A 24,317-nucleotide genomic window follows, 5' to 3' on the forward strand; every position below is an offset into this window, starting at 1 on the left:
GTTCAAGAAAAATTCGAATGTTATTATAGTGAGTATTGGAAATGTAATTTCATTTATTAAGCAAACCATAATGAACTATTCTTACAAATGTGAAGTAATTTATGAGTCTTTTCTTCTTTTTTGTTAATGAGTCTTATTTCCTCATTATTGCTCAGAGACAGAAGAAAATTCAGAGGCAAATAGTGTTAACCCTTTACTTCTAACGCCAGTCTCTTAAGTTTATTATTATTTCAAACTCAGAATACATTCATATACATAAAAATACATACATGTGTGTGTATACATAGATATACATATATTTGTGTGTACACACACAACCTATCCAAACCCTTGTCTATAACTGAATTCTGTCTACACTTTTGAAAATGTCCACTTCTTTTCTTTCCTTTTGTCAAGTCCTCAGCAGTTGCCTAATCTCATCCAACATATTTCTCAGCTTTCATTAGTTTATTTCTCTTTAAACTGTCTTGTGTGTTTTTATAGGCAATGCTCTCTTAATATTCTTAGGCATGTGTGTGTGTGTGTGTGTGTGTGTGTGTGTGTGTGTGTGTGTATAAAGGGTGGGTCAGTTCTGGGGTCAAATCTAGCTGTTTTATAAGGACTTAGTTTTTTTTTTTTTTCACTCCTAGAACGCGCTAAACTTCCTATTTGACCTCTGAAGCCATCCACAGGTGTGAGATGTGCCATGGTTTTACTTTGTTTTGTAACGCATCAAACCCACTGTGCTTGGGTGCGGTGGATTCAGGGCAGAGGTCCTGGTTGTCCTTCAGCTTTCTACTTTTCTTTAATATGATGAGAATTTTAGCTACGCACATGGTTGCCCAGGATCCTATATTTAGTCAATTTTTTATTTCATAAACCACAAAGAAGAAAAAAAAAAAACCTAAGATGGGCAGTCCAATAGGTTATGGCTGGGTTTAAAATGGAATACCAAGGGGGAGACTGGGTGTCCGTCTTTTAAGCGTCTGAATTTTGGTTTTGGCTGAGGTCATGATCTCGGGGTGCTGCGATCGAGCCCCACTTGAGTCTCACGCTTATTGGGGACCCTGCTTAAGATCGTCTCCCTCTTCCTCCACCCCCCGCGCGCACTCATGCTCTGTCCTCTCTTTCTGAAACAAATAAAATCTTTGGGGGAAAAAAAAAAGGATAACAAGGTTTACACCTTCAGAGAAAAAATTGAGAGTCTTACTTAATTCAAAAGAAAATTCTGGAAGCCCATTCAGAAATGATTTAATATTGAAGTTCTCATAGTGTGGTTATAAATCCAGCCTGGACATTTCTCAAAGTTGTAGGAAGAACTAAAGTGTGAGCTGGGCGTTCTCTCCTGGGCGCTTTCCTTTAGGTAAAACCCAATCCTTAGACGTGCGCAGGCCACACCCGCAGGTGGGCCATTCCACGCGGCGGAGCTGGGCCGGGCGGGAGAACCCGGGCGAGCTGCCGAAACACCGCGGGGTAAAAAGCAGCGGCCAGACTGTGCCTGCCGGCGCTCCGCGGGCAGCGACGACCTACATGGACCCCGGCCAGAGCATCCCGGATCACCGGACGGCCGCCAGGGAGCTGCTGCAAGGGGCGGCCACGGCCGTGAAGGGCCTCCGGGAAGATCTGAGGGGTGCAGCGGGACGGCCCTGGATCCCGAAGCGGGAGGCGCCTCGAGAGGCTGCGGCGGCGGCGGGACACGAGATCCGTGAGTTCCAGGAGGCGGGCCGCAGCCCGCGCGGTGGCGGCCGGGCCGCGGGTGGGGGCTAGGGTGGAAGGTACAGAGGCGCCGCCTCAGGACGCGGCGGAGGTTGGGCGCCCACCCTCCGCCACCTCATCGCCTGTGCGCTGGTTTGCTAGCTCGCACTCACCCCGCCCAAGCTTTGACTCCGGCTGTTTGATTTCAGGTGAAACCTATCCTGTGGTTGGCAGGAAAGAGCTACTCGTGTAAGGAAGCGGGTTTTTGAAGAAATGATTAAGCCCCATTGCAAATAAGGAAAGGAGTTTCCTGTGGTGTTATCTCCTATATCCTGACTCAGGCGGTGACTTGTGTGACTTTAAATCGCTTAATCTTTCTGTGCTTAGGTTTTTTTTTTTTTTTTAAGATTTTATTTAATTATTTGACAGAGAGAGATCACAAGTAGGCAGAGAGGCAGGCAGAGAGAGAGAAAGAAGGAGGTTCCCTACCGAGCAAACAGCCTGATAGGGGGCTCGATCCCAGGATCCTGAGATCATGACCTGAGCCGAAGGCCGAGGCTTAACCCAACTGAGCCACCCAGGTGCTCCTCTGTGCTTAGGTTTTTAAAGCATGGGATGAGTCTTCTGAGCCTCTTGGAGAATACACTTATATTATAGCTTAAACTGAGGCACATCGTTGAAGAGTCTTCGAAAGTTGAGAATGATTTCAGGGCTGTTGACAGAGCACCCGTTCCTGAACGGTGTTCAATTAGTTCATCCATCCGTCTGTTCATTCATCTAGAAGTAGTCTCAGGAGTTTCAGGTTTACCAGACATTATTATTATTATTATTTTTTAAAGATTTTATTTATTTATTTGACAGAGAGAAATCACAAGTAGGCAGAGAGGCAGGCAGAGAGAGAGGAGGAAGCAGGCTCCCTGCTGAGCAGAAAGCCCGATGTGGGGCTCGAACCCAGGACCTGGGATCATGACCTGAGCCGAAGGCAGCGGCTTAACCCACTGAGCCACCCAGGCGCCCTACCAGACATTATTTTAAAGATTTTTTTTTTTTTTTTTTTTTTTTTTTTTTTTGACAGAGAGAGAGCACAAGCAGGCAGAGAGGCAGGCAGAGAGAGAGGAGGAGGAAGCAGGCTCCCTGCTGAGCAGAGAGCCCAATGCGGGGCTCGATCCCAGGACCCTGAGATCATGACCTGAGCCGAAGGCAGCGGCTTAACCCACTGAGCCACCCAGGCGCCCCTACCAGACATTATTTTAGATGTGAATATGCAGAGGCAGCAGGACAGTCCACGTTCTGGTTTGGGTGGAGGGTCGAAGGACGGTAGAACAAGCCAGCAAATCAGTGAGGAAGATCTTGGAAGGCAGTGATAATTGCTGTGGAGGCTACATAGCCAAACCCCAGCTTAGGAAGTTTTTCTCCTGTGTTTTCTTCTAAAAGTTTTGTAGGTTTATGGTTTATACTTACATCTGTGATCTGTTTTGAGTTCATTTCATATAAGGTGTGAATTTTACATTAGGGTTCAGATGTTTTTATTTGGACATCCTGTTTCCACCAAAATTTTGGTTTCCATTTGTTGATACCAGTCTAGAGAGATAGGATAGATTTTTATGTGTTGACTTCATATCCTACAACCTTGCTAACCTCATTTATTAGTTCCAGAGCTGCTTTGTACATTGCTTTGGATTTTATATGGAGATAATCAAATTGCTTGCCACTAGACAAGAGACAGTTTGGTTTCTTGCCAATCTGTTTGCCTTTTGATTTACTTTTACTGGTGTACTGTACTGGCTAACACTTCCAGCACAGTGTTTAAAAGAGTGACAGTGGATATTTCTGTTTCTTCCTGAGCAAAGAAAGTATTGAAACTTTTATGATTAAGTATGAAGTTGGCTGTCAGTTTTTTGTACATGTTCTTTGTCAGGTTGAGGAAGTTCCCTTCTATTGCCACTTTGCTGAGAGGGTTTTTGGTTTTTGTTTTTAGTTATAAATGGATGTTGAATTTTTTAAAATGCTAAAGTGTTATCAATCAGTCATATAGTTTTTCTTCTTTGGACTACTTGTGTGATAGATTACATTGCTTGGTTTTTGAATAATGAACTGGTCTTGTATTTTCAGGATAAACCTCAGTTGGTATGTTACGCTTTTATGTATCACTGAATTTGATTTGATAATGCTTATTCAAGGAGTTTTGAATCTATGTTGATGAGGGATATTGGTATGTAGTTTTCTATTCTTAGAGTGTCTGGTTTTAGAATGAAGGAAATGTTGATCTCAGAAGGTGAGTTGGGAAGTTTTTCCTCTTGTTATGGTTTATGGAAGAGATGGTATAGATTTAGTGTTATTTTTTAAATATTGGGCAGAATTCACTAGTGAAAGTATCTGGGCATGAAAATATCTTTATCTCGGGGCGCCTGGGTGGCTCAGTGGGTTAAGCCGCTGCCTTCGGCTCAGGTCATGATCTCGGAGTCCTGGGATCGAGTCCCGCATCGGGCTCTCTGCTCAGCGGGGAGCCTGCTTCTCCTGTCTCTCTGCCTGCCTCTCTGCCTGCTTGTGATCTCTCTCTGTCAAATAAATAAATAAAATCTTAAAAAAAAAAAAAAAAGAAAATATCTTTATCTCTTCTTTTTTTTTTAATGCACATCTGAATGTTTTTTAGGAGCATGAAGATTTCTTTTTAGATTATTTTAAATTACAAATTACATTCCTTTAATAGTTATGGTATTATTAGGTTATCTATGTAATCTCAAATATATTTGAATAGTTTGTGGTTTTCAAGAAATTATCAAAGTTGTTGAGTTTTTGTGCATGGAGTTGTTCATAATATGCCCTCGTTATCCTTTTAATGTCTGTGTGGACTGTGGTGTTATGTTCCCTGTTATTCCTTATATTGGTAATTTGTGCCTTCTTTCTCTCTCTTTTTTTCTTGTCAGTATTACCAGAAGTTTACTGATTTTACTGATACAGTCAAAGAACCAGCTTTTGTTCTCATTGATTTTTGTTTTCTATTTTTTATCTCTTTTCAGTGTCATTGATTACTGCCCTTACTTTTGCTATTTGTCTTCTCTGCTTGATTTAGGTTTTTACTTTCTCTCTTTTTTTTTTAAAGATTTATTTACTTATTTTAGAGAGAGAGTGCATGCGTGTGGAGGCAGAGAGAGAGAGAGGAGAATCTCAAGCAGAAACTCCGCTGAGCACAGAGCCCAGCACAGGGCTCAATCCCAGTAACCTGATGTCATGACCTGAGCCAAAATCAAAAGTCAGCTATTTAACCGACTGAGCCACCCAGGTGCCCTAGGTTTTTACTTTCTTAAGGTAGGAGCTTAGATTACTGACTTGAGACTTTCTTTTCTAATAATTTAATGCTATGAATTCCTGTTTTAGCTCTACTTTAGCTGCATCCCACACATTTTGATTTATTTTTATTTTCATTTAGTTCAGATTATTTTCTAATTTCTCTTGGGTTTTCCTCTTTGATACATGATGTGTGTGTGTGTGTGTGTGTGTGTGTGTGTGTGTGTGTGTGTGGTGTGTGTGTTTATGTTGGAAGTTTTAATAATACTGGGCATAATATTTCCTCTCCTGGCAGTATTGTTCTAGAGGTGGATAGTGGCTTCCCAACCCTTCCATGCATCCATCTAACAAATATTTATTGAACACCTACTAACACTAGGCACTGGACTTATTTCAGCTTCCTTATGGATAGTGTATTCTGGTGAAGGAAACAGATAGTGAGTAGGTAAACATTATATGTATTAGAATGTCAAGTAATAACAAACGATATGAAGGAGAAAAATGAAGGAGGGCACAGGGCAGAGAATGACAGGAGAAAGGGGATTGGGTGGTCAGATACAATTTTTCAGAAGTGGTATCAGTCGAGCAGAGACCTGAATGAAATGACAGATGGAGCTGGGCCTTGTTTTTCTACCTCAGCATGGTCTTCTGTTCTGGCCCTCTTGGTTTATACTTGCCCAACTCCTGAAGGCATTGGAGTTTTTGACCCCTAAAAGTTTAAGTGAATGATACAACTCTGTGTAACCTGTTGTTTTGGGCTGAACATTTAACCTTTCTTTGATCTTAAACATTTTGAAAAAAAAAAAAGACATATATAGTAAAGTTCTCTATTATTTAGTCAAGCTGAAAATTGATACCTTTATGATTTGTCTAGATCATATTTTCAACTCTGTCACTTACTAGCTAGAAGGTAGATAGTAGTATGTTAGTAAATGTTTGATTACCAGCTCTCTGGGGCAGGGTGGTTGGAGGAAGTTCTGATTTGTAGTATTTTCCAGTTTTCTTTGTGTAATACTTTCACCACGACTGATTTAAAGCTACAATATAATGTCATTGGACACAGAGTTGGGAAGAGATATAGCCAGTTCTTATTGGTCTGTACAAACTGGCTTCTCCACACTGCCAAAGGTAGTTTTATAATCTCCATTTTACATTTGAATGTAAAGATTCAAAATTGTTACAAGGTAACTCAGTAAATTATGGGCAAGTCTGCAAACATTTTGAAGCCTAGTGATTGTGATGCAGTTGGCTTGGGTTGAAGAACTTCACTTAGATTTCTTTTTTTTTTTTTTAAGGGATCCAGTTGATTTTATTGTGAAGCCAGAGCTAAGAACCATTGATTTTATAGATTAAGAATCTTGTATGGTGCTTCCCAGTTGTCTTAGGAACCCCTTCAAAATTACTTTTTCTTATAGATGTGGTAGAAAAGGGAGAAGATATTTGACTTCAAGGATGGAATAGAATCCATGTGTTCTATTTCAGAAGACCACAGGGACTTGATTTACCCTGGGACATAGCCAGGAGGGAAAAGACCAGGAACTAGAACTACACTCCCATTGGATTAACACAGAGGGGCAAAGTGAGTCAGGCTCTGTGGGAATGAAGAAAGAATTGAAAGAAACCCAGTCTAACTGACAGAATGCATTAGCTAAAACATCTGACAGTGGGCAGTCTATACTCTCATGCTGACACCCTGGACACTTGTGGGGCTTGGAAAGGTTGGGTTTGGATTCAGGCTGCGTGGGATAGTTCTATTATTTATTGTCTTTAAGACATGTGTAAGGGGGTTAGCTTTTCTAGGTCTCATTTTCCTCATCCGTAAGATGGGATGATAGTATCTACTCTGCAAAGTTGTTAACTTCATAAAAACCCCAGAGTGCTCCAACACTTAGAGATCAAGCAGAAGAGGAAGAGCCAGTAAAAGAGACTGGAAGATAGCAGGTAGTCTATCAGAAGCCTGAAGAAGAATGTAAGGAGAGTATGGCCCTCTGTCAGATCTGCCAAGAGTTTAAGGTGCACAAAGAGAAGCGATGACTGGGTTTTTTATCAAGATGGAGTGATCCTGTAAGTGCTGATTCAGTGAAGTGGTGGGAATGAGGTCTTATTAGCATGGAGATGACAAGAAGCTGTGAAGTGAGGAAAGAGAGACAGAAATCATAGAACACTTTTAAGAATTTGTGGGGAAGGATAGATTGAGAAATGGAGGGGCATTTGGAAAGGATGTGAAGTTAAGAGAGTTTTTTTCCACTGGCATATTATAATGTCTCTGTATATGCTGAAGGGCATGGTCCCTGGAGGGAGTATAAATGATGCAGAGGAGAATGGGATAATTTCTAGGGGACTGATACATGAAATAATTGAAAAGATAAGAAGGGTGCGATCCTTTGCCCCAGTAGGGGGTTAACCTTGGTAGGCTCGGGGATGCTTCATTGACTATAATAATAGTAAAAACAGAGAGTGTGGGTATCAAAGTAGGTAGGTAGGTTGATAAACTTAGTGATGGGAAAATAAGGGAATTACTATCAGATTGCTTATGTTTTCTGTATGCAATATTATCAGTTGAGATTTGGATGTTGTTGATCATGGATACTAAATTAGGCACATTAATAGATTAGGGTATTTGAAAGGAAAGGAAAAGTCATGGAATTGAAGAACAGAAGGCTAGGGAATTGAAGTAGGATTGCTGTGATGAGATCGTACTTGAGATTAGTAGGTAAGAATTTAGGAGTGTGAGGAATATGGGGCCACCTGAGTGGCTCAGTTGGTTAAGTGTCCAACTCTTGATTTTGGCTCAGGTCGTGATCTTAGGGTCATAGGATGTAGTCTTGCATCAGGCTGTATGCTCAGTGGAGAGTCTGCTTGAGATTCTCTCTCTCCCTCTCTCCCTGCCACTCCCCTTGCTTATGCACACATGTGTGGCCTCTCTTTCTCTCTGAAACAAATAAATAAACCATTATTTATTTATTTATTTGTTTTTTTTTAAAGATTTTATTTATTTATTTGACAGAGAGAGTGATCACAGGCAGGCAGACAGACAGGCAGAGAGGGAGCAGGGGAAGTAGGCTCCCTGTTGAGCAGAGAACCCAATGTGGGGCTTGATCCCAGGACCCTGAGATCATGACCTGAGTCAAAGGTAGAAGCTTAACCCACTGAGCCACCCAGGCACCCCAAATAAATCATTATTTTAAAAAAGAATTTAAGCCGCCTGGGTCTATCTCGCTTTTCCTACAGCAGCAAATAACCCCTTAATCTGAGTGACTGAATATAATCAATATCTCCTTCTTGTTTAGACAACATGTCTGACAGCAGGGTCTCTGCTCCACCTAGCTTCCCAGGAACCTGTGTGTCAAAAAGTGTTAGGAGGTCAGGGCGCCTGGGTGGCTCAGTCAGTTAAGTGTTTGCTTTTGCCTCAGGTCCTAATTCCAGGGTCCTGGGATCGAGCTCCACACCTCGGGGAACCTGCTTCTCCCTTTCCCTTTGCCCCCCACCCCCCCCCAGCTTGTTCTCTCTGTCTCTCTCAAATAAATAAAATCTTTTTTAAAAAAAAGTTTAAAGAGGCCATTTACTTTTTTTGTTTGTTTGCAAGCTAACAGGTTAGCCTACCATGGTATCACGGATACTAGCAGAAGACACTTCTGGATCAGACACAGAGGACTTTAGTACTCACAGAGGAGCAGTAGCCAGGCTGTCAACATTTGTGTCAGCTGTCCAAGCCCCTGTTCCGCAGGGAGATGCTAAGCGCACCAAGTGACACCTGCATAAGCTGTGGGTTGTGTTATGGATGAATCCTGAACTTAGGGAACCCAAACCTTTTCTCATAGGCCAGAAGGATGCCTTACTCTCTCTGTCTTTTAAGGCAAGCCATAAGCAAACTAGCCCCTTGCTCCAAAGGAGGACATTATCTCTCTTTTCTGACACAGTTGACTGTGCAAACATCCTGGAAAAGAGGGTCTACAACAAAAGCAGTCAGTTCTTCTGCTTATAAGATATACAGAAGCACCTGGGTGGCTCAGTCGTTAAGAGTCTGCCTTCAGCACAGGTCATGATCCCAGGGTCCATTGGGCTCCCTACTCAGTGAGGAGTCTGCCTCTCCCTCTGCCTGCTGGTCCCCCTGCTTGCACATTCTCTTTCTCTGTCAAATAAATAAATAAAATCTTAAAAAAAAAAAAAAAAGATGTACAGAGACCCATGGAGAATTGTCTCCCAGTACCAAGCTGATTGAGGTACTGCTATCATGTGACCCTATGTATTAGTTTGCTGGGGATAACTATAACAAAGTAAGCTGGATGGCTTAAACAACAAACATTTGTCTCAGTTTTTGAGTCTAGAAATCCTAGATCAAGGTGTCAGTGGAGTTAGTTTCCCTAGAGGCCTCTTTCCTTGGCTTGTAGATGACCATCTCCTCCCAGTGTCTCAACATGGTCTTTCCTATGTCATATCTGTATCCAAATTTCCTCTAAGGACACCAGTCACATTTGATTAGAGCCCACCCTAATGACCTCACTTTAATTACCTCTTGTAAGACCTTATCACCAAATATAGTCACATTTTGAGGTACCGGGGTTAGAGCTTCAACATGTAAAATTTGAGGGATTACAACGCAGCTACAACACTGCAACATTTAAACACATGGCTTCCAGGGTTGATAAAATGGGAAGAAAGCACCTGGAAGGTGACGCAGGAGCTTTTCACCAACTTCACCCCAAGGAACATACGACCCCTTCTGCTTTCAGTCCAGGGGAAGGACCTCACCTTAATTGCACCCTGACTGGGATGTGTAGGTATCCAGGCATTCAGATGGGGGAGCAGATATGAATGAGCACTATCCGAGTCTCCCACAGCACGGTTATGTGTTTCTCTGTAGTACTCTTCAGCTGTTCAGGTGCAGAAATGGAACAAAGAGAAGTTGGGTTTAGCCTCAGAATTAAGATTCTGCCAGCTGGTCTGATGAGGAAAGAAATTGGCAAGGGAGGTAAAGGTGTTTGTATAGAAGCAATTTCAGAGGTGGACTATAGGATCTAACCTGGGCAAGGGGTGGAGTAAAGGAATAAAGGATGAATAACAGGAAAAGCTGGTAAGAACAGTAGATTGGAGGACTTGATGAGGTTGCAAAATTTCAGGACTGTGAGAACTAGAGCAGGTGAGTTGGATGGATGAGGTGGTGGTCAGATGGTGGGATTCTTTTTTTTTTTTTTTTAAGATTTTATTTATTTATTTGACAGAGAGAGATCACAAGCAGGCAGAGAGGCAGGCAGAGAGAGGAGGAAGCAGGCTCCCTGCCAAGGAGAGAGCCTGATGCGGGGCTCGATCCCAGGACCCTGGGATTATGACCTGAGCCTAAGGCAGCAGCTTAACCCACTGAGCCACCCAGGCGCCCCCAGATGGTGGGATTCTTAAAGATGTCAGAGGTAATGTAGTTTTTGATGGTGATGTCAAGAGTAGGTCCCTGAAATTGGGTGGCTGAGTTCAGGTGGGACATAGATTGTTCTCCATGAGGGAGTCAGAGAACTGGGAGACCAGGGATTTGTCATCTGTGTGGATGTTGAAGTTATTTAGAGTGGGGACCATAAGAAGGGTGGAAGGCAAGAGGGGGATCCATGCGATAGAAAGAATGAATGTGTATTTCTCCCATGAAGATCCTCTTGGTCTTTGATTAGACTTGTTCATATTCTACAGTCTTCAACAGAATTTTGTTATTGTTGTTGTTATTATTATTGAGAACTACTTGGCAACACATCCATAAAACCTCTCTTAGGTGGCTTTCTTTTTAGAGATGGTCTGTTGCTGATTTCAGATCATTCCAATTCTGACTTTATCCCCCAATATTGGGGTTGTTCCCCAAATCCTCCTGCATATTAAAAAAACTAAATAAATCCTAAAAACTTTTCTAGGCTAGTTAATAAAACCTGCCACCCGAATGTGTGTGTGTGTGAAATATGTGATGTTTATAGTAGGTATGAATCTACTTTTACCTCTTTTTATATAAATGAAAATAAAACATGTTCATCCCTTTCAGCCTTTGTGTATATTTATATGATATGCTACATTTTAATGATTTATTTCTGCTGGCCAGCATCTTCAGTGGGTTCTGCAGACAGCAGTTTTATCTCTGTAAACTTGTATGGAGCATTTGGGCTTCTGCCTATCTAATCTTATACAGACATTTATTAAAAAACAAAACAAAAACCAAAAAACCAGAAAGTCCATGGCCACCCTCCAACCTCCTAGAGGCAGATGCTACATTGCTGACTTCAGGGTGGTCCTTGGAAATGATGTTTTGTTTGGGACCAGGAATATGTTTAAGGATGTGAAAACATTTGCATGGCAAGCACAGAGTGGAATCTTGATAATACAGCTCTGTAGAATATTGATGCAGAGTTCCTATGTCCAGATTGGCAGAATGTGAAAGGCTCAAGGCTGTTGTGTCAAGTTTTTAAAGTTACCAGGTTTGTCACGTGAGGTTTTTTTTCTTTTTGTCTTCATCCCCCTTAAAATTCTTCAGTCATGCTTGCTTTCATTCTTTCAGTACTGCCAAACGAGAGAAACTTTCAGAATGCTGCAAAAAGCAATAATTTGGATCTTATGGAGAAGCTGTTTGAAAAGAAGGTTAACATTAATGCTGTGAACAATGTGAGTAGAAGTCACAGATATGACAAGTGAGTACCCTAAGGGTGGTTTGGATTTACACAGTGCAACTGAAATAGTAATAAAAATTAAAATGATTGTGCTGGATGGGGTGAAGGATAGCTCTGTTGTTGGTAATTCCAGAATGTGTAAGCTCAAGGTGGAATTAAGCTGAGGAATAGTTCTGGGTGTTTTAATTTATCTTATCAGAGGGGAAATACACGTCACTGGTGCATCTTTGCAAAGACTGTGGGTGGGCAGTAAAGCCAGTTGTCAAGGTTATGGGCCTGGACGTGATCCTGGATTGCAGCCTGTGGATCATTGGCCTCACACATTCTGGAAAGGCAGAACATCTTTTGCTTCACAGTTTTGTCACTGCTTTCTCTCCAGGGATGTCCTTTGTTGTTCGGCCCACCAAGTTTAACATCCAAAGGAGCATGGGTTTGTATTTTACCACTTTGGAAATATGGTGCCTTTGCATGACAGGCACTAGGGCCTTTTCTAAAACCTGGCTCTTAACTTTATTGTTCTTGATGTGTCTGGGGTTAGGAGAGAAGTCCACGGCTAGAAATACGAATTTCCTACTGCTTAGTTTTGTAGAGATTTCCTGATAGCTTTTCAGGGCAATGTTTATCAAAGTGAACAGATTTGGGGCTGTGTTAATTGCTTAGGACAATCTGTGCAGTGGATCAAAAACGGGAAAATAGAGTTGGATTTAATGTTAAATGAAGTTCAGTGTTCTGACTTGTACAGACCCCTTCCCAGGCACTGGGGAGGGCTCTAGTAATATGTTCTCATGCTTAAGTGGTTTTGTAAAATCCAAAAAAAGTAAGAAACTTTAATTGCCATCAATTCAGCTTTTGACTCTGGCTTTAAAAAGGGCTCCCTAGAGAGTAGACTTTCCGTTCCACAGCACATAGATCTGTCCCAGACAGTGAGGTCATATGAATTGAAGTCATGCATCAGATGCAGTGGAAGGATGTTTACCAGTTGTGCTGTGTATATGTGAGAGATATATGTTTGCATATATATAGAAATTTATGTGTCTATGTGTATATTGTGTGCATGTGTATGTCTGATGTGTTACCGTTTTATATATCATTCGTTGTCCTTAGGTATCCTAGAAAGAGTAGAGAAATAGCAAAATTTTGCAGCATAACAATTTTAGGAACCAAACAAAAACAACAACAAAACCAAAAGGAAAAAAATCAGGAAGGAAGGGAGTAAAAACAAAGAAGTAAGCAGGGGTCTTTGAAAGTAATATCTAGTTAAACTGTTGAATAAGTAAAGCAATAATCATTTTCCCAAGTAGCGGGAAATAGATTCTCTAATATACTTTTACAATAATTTAAAATTTTTGCACATAAGACTTTCTGATGTTTTTTATCTTTAAAAAATATTTTATTTATTTATTTGCAAGAGAGTGAGCACGGAGGGAGAGTGAGAGGGAGAAGTAGACCCCCACACTGAGCAGAGAGCTCAGTGTGGGACTCCATCTGAGGACCCTGAGATCATGACCTGGCCGAAGGCAGACATTTAACCAACTGAGCCACCCAGGTGCCCCAAGACTTTCTGATATTTTAAACTGTATTTTTATGTTAAAGTATTGAAAAGGATTTAATGCTAAATGAAGTATCATTTAGGGCACATTTGAGGCATTTTAATTTATGGTCACTGTGGCAAGTTATCATCAGCACTCGATGAAATGTATTATACTTTCTAACAATATCTGTTTTGGTCCAATTTATAGCAAATTGTTGACGTGGTTAGTTGCAGAGTTCCTTAAAATCTGTGATGATAGAGATGAAAAAAAATATATAAGTGGTTTTATTGAATTCTCTTGGATGCTGTTTTGGCTTGACATACCAGAACACAGCTCTAAATGGCAGACACTATCAGGATAACTTATGTTTTGTCAAACGTCAGTTTACCATCAGTTTAGCTACCAAGAATATCAGATATTTAAATTTTGCAGTTTGAAATAAAGGAGGAAATCCATGTGCAGGTACCTTGTTTGGAAGTAAAACCAGTCTCTAGAATATGGGAAATACGACTTGTATTTTACTTACAAGCAAAACATCTCTTGTCTGAAACACAGTAAACTGTCTCTGGACATCTCAGGAGCACCTTGTTGGCTTTCCTTTGAAGCAACAGATAGTCAGAGCTTTCTTTTTCTGTGTCTGTTCTTTTTCTTTGTCTTGTTCTTTTCTTTTTTCTTCTCTTCCTTCTTTCTTTCATTTTGAAGGTGTTTGTTTAAGTGAAATAAACAGTACAAAAATTATAGAAGAAAGACCATATATGGGTTGAACATCTAGGGAAATTTTTGTTTTACATTACCAATATAAGCAGAAAAAATTACTGTTCTTTGTGATTGCATATGGGAGAAAATACAACTTTTACTTTTTATTAACTTATTTTTAAAAGTTTTATTTATTTGAGTGAGAGAGGGAAAGCATGTGTTGGGAAAGGGGCTGAGGGAGAGGGAGAGGGATAAGCAGACTCCCTGCTGAGCACAGAGCCTAATGCAGGGCTTGATCCCAGGACCCTGAGATCACGACCTGAGCTGAAGACAGATGCTTAACTGACTGACCCATCCAGACATCCCTATAACTTTTTTTTTTTTTAAGATTTTATTTATTTATTTGACAGAAGGAGAGATCATAAGTAGGCAGAGAGGCAGGCAGAGAGAGAAGGGGAAGCAGACTCCCCGATGAGCAGAGAGCCCGATGAGGTGCTTGATCTCAGAACCCTGAGATCATGACCTTAGCCGAAGGCAGAGGCTTAACCCAGTCAGCCACCCAAGAGCCCCAACTTTTACTTTTTAATTAAAATCCATTACACTGTTACAATCAATCATAGTTTATGCCATGCACATATAAACATATGATAGAAAATTATGACCATTTAAGACATAGGAATCATGAAGAAGCTAAATAACAATTAGATGATGGAAAATACAAATTATGTTTCCTCAGATGAACCGCACAGCCCTGCATTTTGCAGTGGGGGCAAATCATATATCTGCGGTGGATTTCTTGCTCAATCACAAGGCAAGAGTGGATATTGCTGATAAGGTAAGTTCATTTTCATTTGGTAGAATGGACTGGAGCATAACCAGTGTATGGGGGAAATCTGGTTACTTCAGTTATCTTTTCTTCACATACACACCCAATATTTCCAAATTCGGCTTTCACTTTGGAAAGATATCTTTAAGGTGTATTGGTAACTAAATTGTTTACCCACTACCTGTAGGACTTAGGCTTTTGCTCATTTTCTCATATTGACCTTACGGCCAGTAATATGCATTTGTGGACATTGTGGAGGGTATGTGCTATGGTGAGTGCTGTCAAATGTGTAAGCCTGATGATTCACAGACCTGTACCCCTGGGGCAAATAATACATAATTACATTATATGTTAATTGAAAAAAAAGAATAAGAGGGTTGCCTATAGTATAATTTGGGACATGGAGGACAGAAACTAACTGGCCTCAGGGACACTAAGTCTTGACTTTGCTGTGTGAACTCTAACAAAGCTTGTTAAGTACATACTGTGTACTAGGCACCAGTCTTAGGATTTTGATATTTAATGCTCAACCTTGTCTCCCAACCTTGTGAGAACAGGGTTACTAAAAATACACAGTTTTCATATGAAGAGCCCAAGACACAGAAGTTAAATATCTTGCCCAAAGTATTACATCTAAGAAGGGGTGAAGGCAGGATTTAAACCTGGTTTACCTGGTTCCAGAGACCAAGCTGTTAGCCCCAAAGCAGCTTAACTATTTGTCTGCATTGATATGAAAACCCACCCTAAGGATTTTCTCCCTATTTTTCCTAACTTCACTTACTACTTTACCATGGCCCAAGAAAACCACTTGGGCTGGATATACCCAATATCACGTTCATCATCTCCAGCTGCAATGAAGGATGATGGGCTTGGTTTTTAGAATCCTATGGACTATGGCTCCTGGTTCTTAATCAAATGGGCCATTGTTCTTAAAGTGTTCAGTAAGTAGGTTTCTACATAGCTATTCTGTATTCTGTCTGGATTGACTCATTGGAAGATAAAGCTCAACACTGCTTTACTTTCATTCTCCCGGAGCCTGGGTTTTTACTATGTGCTTAGTAAATCTTTGGAAGATGAGTGAATGAAGTCAGATCAAACTAGCTGGTCATCTTATTGGCTTTGTTGGTATAGACATGGCCTAGACATGATAATGATGAACATTTTTCTTTGTTTTACAAGTGGAACACATCCTTCTCTGTCTACTTTATTCCTCTGAGATTGGTAGGCAAGTTGATTGTTATGTAGTAGAATCAGAATGAAGAAGTACCCTTTATTAAAAACTGGCACAGAAAGCACTCTAATTTTGTGAGGATAGTAAGTTGTATTATGGTTATGGTACTTTACATGTTGTTTGGGTCTGGAAGTTGTTATTTGATTATTTTACAATGTTAGTTAGCCTGAAAAAGATGATTTGATAATAGAACTGATTGCCAAGGGTCTATTCTTATTTTGACATTGAAACCCTGATACAGGGGCGCCTGGGTGGCTCAGTGGGTTAAGCCGCTGCCTTCGGCTCAGGTCATGATCTCAGGGTCCTGGGATCGAGTCCCACATCGGGCTCTCTGCTCGGCAAGAAGCCTGCTTCCCTCTCTCTCTCTCTCTGCCTGCCTCTCCGTCTACTTGTGATCTCTCTCTGTCAAATAAATAAATAAAAAATCTTTAAAAAAAAAAAAAAGAAACCCTGATACAGTAACTTTTTGTTTTAATTTTTAAATGGACAATACAATTTTCTTTCTTTTTGGTATACAGTTCTATGAATTTTAGGTCATGTGTAGATTCATGTAGTCACCACCGTAAACAAAATACAGAACAGTTGCATCACCCAGAAAATTTCCTCATACCGCCTCTTTGTAGTCAAACCCTCTCCTCTCCATCTCTATATTTTTGCATTTTTGAGAATGCCATATAAATGATGTCATGTAGCAGACAAAATGTTGACAATTGCCTCTTTCACTCAGAAAAATCTCTCCTGGATTCATTCATATTGTATGTATCAGTAATTCTTCCCTTTTTGTTGCGAATAGTATTTCTGTATATAGATGTGCCACAAGTTTATTTAGGCCTTCACCTGTTGAAGGACATTAGAGTTGTTTCCTGTTTTTTACTATTACAAATAAAGCTGCTATGACTTTCATGAAAATGTCTGCTGAAGGCTAAGAAGGAAGCCTCTGGCCCTCCCAAAGGTGAAGCCAAAACAAAGACTTTGAAGGCCAAGAAAGCGGTGCTGAAAGGCATTCACGGTCAGGAAAAAAAGATGACTTGCACGTCACCTACTTTCTGATGGCCCACGACACTGCATCTCCAAAGGCAGCCCAAATAGCCTCAAAAGAGTACCCCCAAGAGAAACAGGCTTGATCACCATGCCATCATCCAGCTCCTCTGCCACCCCAACTACTGATTCAGCCGCGAAGAAGACAGAAGAGAGCAACACACTTGTGTTCATTGTGAATGTCAAGGACAACCACCACCAGATCGAACAGGCTAGGAAGAAGCTCTATGACATTGTTGTGGCCAAGGTCCACACCCTGATCAGGCCTGATGGAGAGAAGAAGGCATATGTTCAATTGGCTCCTGACTATGATGCTTTGGATGTTGCCAACAAAACTGGGATCATCTAAACCGAGCCCAGCTGGCTAAACCTATATAAGTTTTATTCACAAACACCAACAACAAAAAACAAATAAAGGTGTTATCAACATTTGTGTACCAATTTTATGTAGGTGTAAGTTTTCCTTTCTCTAGTAGAACGTCCTAGCAGCGAGATATCTGGGTGGTATAGTAAGCTGTATGTAAGAAACTGTTTTCTGGGGCACCTGGGTGGCTCACTGGAATAAAGCCTCTGCCTTTGGCTTAGGTCATGATCCTGGGATCCAGCGGCATGGGGCTCTCTGCTTGGTGGGGGGCCTGCTTCCCTTCCTCTCTCTCTGCCTGCCTCTCTGCCTACACGTGATCTCTGTCTGTCAAATAAATAAATAAAATCTTTAAAAAAAAGAAAAGAAAGAAACTGTTTTCTTTTGTGGCTGGGCCTTGCATTTCCAGCAGCAGTGTAGCAGAACTATTTGTTCCAGATCCTCATCAGCACTTGTAGCTTTCATTTTTTCATTTTTTCTTAAGATTTCATTTATGCATTTGAGAGGGAGAGAGACAGAGCACAAGCTGGGGAAGAGGCAGAGGGAGAAGAGACTCCCCACGAAACAGAGAACCTGATGTAGGGCTCGATCTCAGGACATGACCTGAGTCAAAGGCAGATACTTAACCATCTGAGCCACCCAGGTGCCCCTAGATTTTCTTTTTTTCTCCACAGTGTTTTCTTTTCTAATGGATATGTATTGGTGTTTCATTGCTATTTTAATTTGCATTTCTTTAATGGCTAATAATATCGAGCATCTTTCTTGTGTTATTTGCCATTTGTATATTTTCTTTGGAGATGTGTTTATTCAAATCTTCTGAATATTTTTTAATAGGGTTGTTTGTTTTCTTAATGTTCAGTTTTGAGAGTTCTTTACATATTCTGGATATAGGTCCTTGGTTAGATCTGTGATTTGCAAATATTTTCTCACACTCTGTAATGTATCTTTTTCACAGAACAAAAGTTTTTAATTTTGATGAAGTCCAACTTAGCAGTATTTTAAAAAATGAACCTGGGTGTTGTATTGTACCTAAGAATGACTTGCCTAACTTGTCATGAGATTTTCTCCTATTTTTCTTGTAAAATGTTTAGAGTTGTATGCTTACATTTAGATCTATTGTCTATTTTGAGTTACTAAGTATAAAGTATGAGGAAGAGGTCAAGGTTCATTTTTTTCCTTGCATAGGGATGACCAGTTTCTTCATAATTTGACACTAGTTTCCCTTCAGTTTTCAACACTTTTGCAGAGCTCTTTGGACCTGCTCCACAGGTCCACTATCCAGGGCCTGGTCTGAGACCTGGGCAGTAGTCTGCCCCCGTAGTTCTGCATGCCAGGCCTTGGTCATGCTCTGTAGGGTCTGGTCTGTGTACAGATCAGGGTGAGGCCACACACTCACTTCTCAAGCTTCCACCTCTCCAGCATCCTCACCCCCACATTCTCCAGCTCCAGGGTCCCTTTCCCCCTTTTCCTGCCATTCTGACTAGAAAGTCAAAGGTGTGCTCTCTGAGCTAGCTGTGTTGCTTCCCACAATTAGGTCTGCTTCTGGGACTGAGGAAGGAAAATAACCAGCATGGGTCCCCACTCCACCGACTCTTCTGGTCCAAGAAGATTTCTCTGTTAGTTTCAGGTGCTTGCCCAGTTAGTGCTATTGCTACCCCTTCTACCACAGGGTTCCAGCTTTGGGAATGAGGCTTGCCTGGGGCAGGGCCAGAAGAGAATAAAGAAACAGTATTTCTGCTACTTTTCTCTATCCTGTAGGGCCTCCCTTCTGCTCCTCAGACTAGAAAGAGAGGGCTTCTCTTGGAGCTCTTTCTGTCTGTTCCCAGAGCACACTTCTGTGACTTATACTGCATTGAGTTCAAGCTGCAAGGTATGGAAGGAAAAAAACAGAAACCAAATCAGGAAAGAATCTTCGTTTATATTCTGAGTTATGGTTTACTTCCTAATCTACCTGCTATCATTTACTTCTCAGAGTCCTCAAATAGCTACTCTATGAATTTTATCTGGAGATTTTAGTTGCGTTTGGTGAGAGACAGTGTACTTATTCCATCCTACCCAGGACTGTAATCCCAAATCTTTAACATACTAAAAAGTGAAAAGATAGCTACTCTATGAATTTTGTCTGGAGATTTTAGTTGTGTTTGGTGAGAGACAGTGTACTTATTCCATCCTACCCAGGACTGTAATCCCAAATCTTTAACATACTAAAAAGTGAAAAGAATTGTACAATAAACACTTATGCATCCATTGCCCAGATTGGTAGCATCTTTTCTTATAAACACCATGTTTCTAATATATTGAATATACTGCTGGTTTCTGTCAGACCATAAGTCAGTTGTTCCTGGAATGATGAAGAAATGTTCTACCATCTTATTCCAAACATACATTTGGAAGCTAGCATCAGCTTTGTTGTTGTTGTTGTTGTTTGTTTGTTTGTTTGTAATTTGGCCTTGTAAGATTGAAATGCTGTCAGGTGGGAAATATGGTATTGTACATATATATTTCAGATATTCCTCTGTACTCCACTTTGAAAGTTTCACTAAGTTTAATATTTCTTTTTTTTTTAAAGATTTTATTTATTTATTTGACAGAGAGAAATCACAAGTAGGCAGAGAGGCAAGCAGAGAGAGAGGAGGAAGCAGGCTCCCTGCCAAGCAGAGAGCCCGATACGGGGCTCGATCCCAGGACCCTGGGATCATGACCTGAGCCGAAGGCAGAGGCTTTAACCCACTGAGCCACCCAGGTGCCCCAAAGTTTAATATTTCTATAACTTTATCCACTGTGGCATTAGAACATAACTAAGAAAATGCTTTTTATAATTCAAGCAATGCTCTGTTTGGTCAAACTTTCTTTATCTGGGTCATGAGCCTTGAATTTGACTTGGCAGATCTGTTTTCTCACACCGGATTGTAAAGAGCCAACAGTTGAACCCCTTCACCATCAATATTTATTCATTTCCTGCTGTGGGTAAATCTCCATGCCAGCTACTGGAGATTTAATAACATTTAAGTTCTTGTTATTCAAAGTGTCGTCCTGAGACTAGAAACCCTGGCCTTTCCTGGGAGCTTGACATGCAGAATCCCAGACCCCACCCCAGACTTCCTGAATCAGAATCTGTGACTTAACAAGATCCCTAGGTGATCATGTCAGGAAGCACTGGCATGATATACAGTCCCTACTTTGAGGGGTGTACAGTCTATTAAGGACAAAGACCTTTAACATAATGTATCTCTCAAGGCATTACAAGCTAACCATGGCCTAGGTGCTGAGAGCTCCAGGTTCAAAGTCAGTGGCATCCCTGATTCTTGGGAAGAGGCACACTGGATAAATGGAGGCCCTTAACAGATGTGAGTCAAGGATCCCAGGTGGAGAGCAGGTGGTGCTTAGAGAATAATGACAGCATCAGCTCTCAGCTTCTTATCTCTGGGGAGGTACTCCAATGCATGTGTTCCTCAGGGGAAGTTAATGACCTCACCTATGACCACACTGTTGATAGGGATAGATCACCACTGACTGTGGGTCTTTCATGCTCTACAGAACATTCTGTACAAGTGTGAGTGTAATCCATGATACATGCTCACAAACTGTCCTAGACATGTCAGTTTCTTGTCACAAGACATAGTTTTATGAACATTTTTGTTAGGGAATTAACATCTGTGAGCAGTGATTCTTAACCTCTGAGGAATGATGCCTTCAAAGATTCCTGTTGTTGGCAGTTTGAATTCCTGACTCTTGGATTTTATGATTAGTGTTTGAAATCCTTAACTGTTGCCTGCTTTGAAATTAGGAATGACCTCTTAGGAAAAAATAGAGCTCCTATCCAGGTGTGATTTATCTTCTATCAAAAATATTTCTGAGAAGGGCTTGCAAAGCATCTGGTTTTACTGCTATTCTTTAGAAAACTCACAGTGCAATGTTCTTCCTGACTGAACAGGTGTCTTGTGATCCCTTGGGGATGTCAATTCATTTGTTTGACAGGGAGACATGATTTTTGGAGTCATCAGTTTGTGTGGAACTTAAAGCCATCTTGTGAGGACGAGACCACCTAAGGAAAATCCAAAACTGATGACATCACAATCCTGGACTTCAAGCTCTAATACAAAGCTGTAATCATCAAGACAGTATGGTACTTGTACAAAAACAGACATATAGATCAATGGAACAGAATAGAGAACCCAGAAATGCACCCTCAACTCTATAGTCAACTAATCTTTGGCAAAGCAGGAAAGAACATCCAATGGAAGAAAGACAGTCTCTTCCACAAATGGAGCTGAGAAAATTGGACAGCCACATGCTGAGAATGAAACTGGATCATTTCCTTACACCATACACAATGGATTCAAAATGGATGGAAGATCTCAATGTGAGAGAGGAATCCATCAAAATCCTAGAGGAGACTACCGGCAGCAACATCTTTGACTTCAGCTGCAGCAACTTCTTGCTAGACACATCTCCAAAGGCAAGGCAAACAAAGGCAAAAATGAGCTATTGGGACTTCATCAAGATAAAAAGCTTTTGCACAGCAAAGGAAACAGCTGACAAAACCAAAGGCAATCAACAGAATGGGAGAAGCTATTTGCAAATGGCATATCAGATAAAGGGCTAGTATCCGAAATCTATGAAGAACTTATCAAACTCAATACCCAAAGAACAAATAATCCAATCAAGAAATGGGTTGAAGACATGAACAGACATTTCTGCAAAGAAGACATCCAAATGGCCAACAGACACATGAAAGAATGTTCATCATCACTTGGCATCAGGGAAATACAAATCAAAACCACAGTGAGATACCACCTCACACCGTCAGATGGCTAAAATTAACCAGTCAGGAAACGATGTTGGAGAGGATGCAGAGAAAGGGAAACCCTCTTAGACTGTTGGTGGGTATGAAAGCTGGTTCAGCCACTCTTGAAAACAGTATGGAGATTCCTCAAAAGGTTGAAAACAGAGCTACCCTACGACCCAGCAATTGCACTACTGGGTGTTTATCCCAAAGATACAAATGTAGTGATCCTAAGAGTCACTTGCACCCCAGTGTTTATGGCAACAATGTTCACAATAGCCAAGCTATGGAAAGAGCCCAGATGTCCATTGATAGATGAATAAAGAAGATGTGGTATGTATATACAATGGAATACTACTCAGCTATCAAAAAATGAAATCTTGCCACTTGCAATGACCTGGATGGAACTAGGGGGTGTTATGCTAAGCTAAATATGTTGATCAGAGAAAAACAATTATCATATGATCTCGCTGATATGTAGAATTTAAAAAACAAGACAGAGGATCATAGGGGAAGAGAGGGAAAAATAAAACAAGACAAAATCAGAGAGGGAGACAAACCGTAAGAGAGTCTTTTCTTTTCTTTTTATGATTTTTATTTATTTATTTGACAGAGAGAGACATCACAAGTAGGTAGAGAGGCAGGCAGAGAGAGGTGGAAGCAGGCTCCCCGCTGAGGAGAGAGTCCGATGCGGGGCTCAATCCCAGGACCCTGAGACCATGACCCAAGCCGAAGGCAGAGGCTTAACCCACTGAGCCATCCAAATGCCCCCCTGTAAGAGACTCTTAAGCATAGGAAACAAACTGAGGGTTGCTGGAGGGGAGGGTGTGGGGGATGGGGTAACTGAGTGATGGACATTAAGGAGGGTACATGATGTAATGAGCACTGGGTATTATATGAGACTGATGGATCACCTCTACCTCTGAAACAAATAATATATTGTGTTAATTGATTTTAAATAAAAATAAATAAATTTAAAAAATATATCTGACCTCTTTTTGGCCATATGTGAAACTGGATTTAGTATTCCTGAATAGAGACCATTAATTTGTAGAGAAGAGTCATTAAGGAAGGGTCATTAAGGAAATTGTGTTTAGGGCACATTTCTTGAAGAACCTCAATGAGTTATTGTCCATCATTAGTCCTTGGGAAAAAGTGCAGAACTTGATGAGCATTTTCTGCATATTGGAATTGTAAATATATAAATAGACTTAAGTAGACTCACTGGGTAGTGTGACAGCTGAAATGTACATTTTATAGAGTGTGTACATTTAAAGCAGAGTTTATCAACAGTGACCCTATGACATTTTGGTCAGATGGTTTTTTTGTTGTGGGGGACTGTTTGGGATTATAGGATGCTTTGCAGTATCTCTGGCTTCTACCCACTAAATGCCAGTATCTCTACTCAGCCACAGCAATCAAAAGTTATCTTCAGACATCTCCAAATGTCCCCTGGGGGGCAAAATTGGCCCATCTCCCCCACTCAGAACCACTGAGTTACACCTCATAATCTGGGACTTCCTTTTCACTTTTCTGTATCTGTACTTTCTTGAGAAGAAGAGAATACATTAATGCAGTTTCTGGGGCAACCAAAGTAAATGCCAAAAGGCAAATGAAAGTGCCCCCCACAGACCCTCCTTCCTTGTTTTAGTCATACTGTATATCTCTAGCAAACTGGTTTCTTGACTACAAACAAAGTCAATTAGGAGAGGCAGTTAAGATGGAAGTCACTTGAACAGATCAATGGGTGATTTTTTTTGACAGAGATAAAAGGAAACAGAAGATCAGACACATGAACTTACGGTTAAGGAGTATGAGGCTGAGTGTGAACTAGAACATTACTTGAAAGTAGGAGAGTGAAATTGGTCAGTTTCTTTTAACTCCACAGGTCACGCTCATAATGTCTGCTCTATATTACTTCTCTAACTTGGGGCCTAGGATGCATGTCCCAACTTTCCTAGTTTAGTACTCTCCAATTCCACCTTCCTGAGACAGCCAATGTTAACTACCGGCCGTTTCCTTTCACACTTTTCTCCTGCTCCTTCCGTCTACAAGTCTAACTACCCACAGCATCCCTAAAGGTCAGTAGGTACTTACTGAGTCTGTCAGTCTGTTTCATGCACATGCACACCTATATAATTTCATATAGAAAAATATTTTAAATGATTTATATATAAATAGGATTATTTTTTATTAATTATTTTATTAACATATAATATATTATTTGCCCCAGGGGTACAGGTCTGTGAA

At 40.8% G+C, this 24,317-nt stretch overlaps 2 protein-coding genes across 12 annotated transcripts in view; both read left to right on the forward strand.

The window, feature by feature from the left end:
- Positions 1 to 1,378: 1,378 nt before the first annotated feature.
- Positions 1,379 to 24,317, forward strand: part of ANKDD1B (ankyrin repeat and death domain containing 1B) — a 65,699-nt gene continuing 42,760 nt past the window's right edge. For 6 of the 11 annotated variants that reach the window (XR_007127475.1, XM_047730257.1, XM_047730258.1 and 3 more), the window contains exons 1-3: positions 1,379 to 1,684; positions 11,489 to 11,592; positions 14,562 to 14,660. Coding sequence is in view for 10 of the 11 variants with exons in the window: in XM_047730257.1 (XP_047586213.1) it covers positions 1,510 to 1,684; positions 11,489 to 11,592; positions 14,562 to 14,660 (378 nt within the window). In the remaining variant the exon portion in view is untranslated. The other 5 variants (XM_047730265.1, XM_047730262.1, XM_047730266.1 and 2 more) reach the window with 5 other exon arrangements.
- Positions 16,812 to 17,538, forward strand: LOC125100237 (60S ribosomal protein L23a-like). Its single transcript, XM_047730268.1, has one exon. It carries the CDS (start codon positions 17,012 to 17,014, stop codon positions 17,267 to 17,269), a length of 258 nt encoding a protein of 85 aa, XP_047586224.1. The 5' UTR covers positions 16,812 to 17,011; the 3' UTR covers positions 17,270 to 17,538.

Source organism: Lutra lutra, chromosome 5, assembly GCF_902655055.1.
Source record: "Lutra lutra chromosome 5, mLutLut1.2, whole genome shotgun sequence".
NCBI classification, from domain to species: Eukaryota; Metazoa; Chordata; class Mammalia; order Carnivora; family Mustelidae; genus Lutra; species Lutra lutra.

Bases quoted from the DNA above. Each gene is read 5' to 3' on its own strand.
- LOC125100237 (XM_047730268.1), top strand. From the start codon at position 17,012: ATGCCATCATCCAGCTCCTCTGCCACCCCAACTACTGATTCAGCCGCG.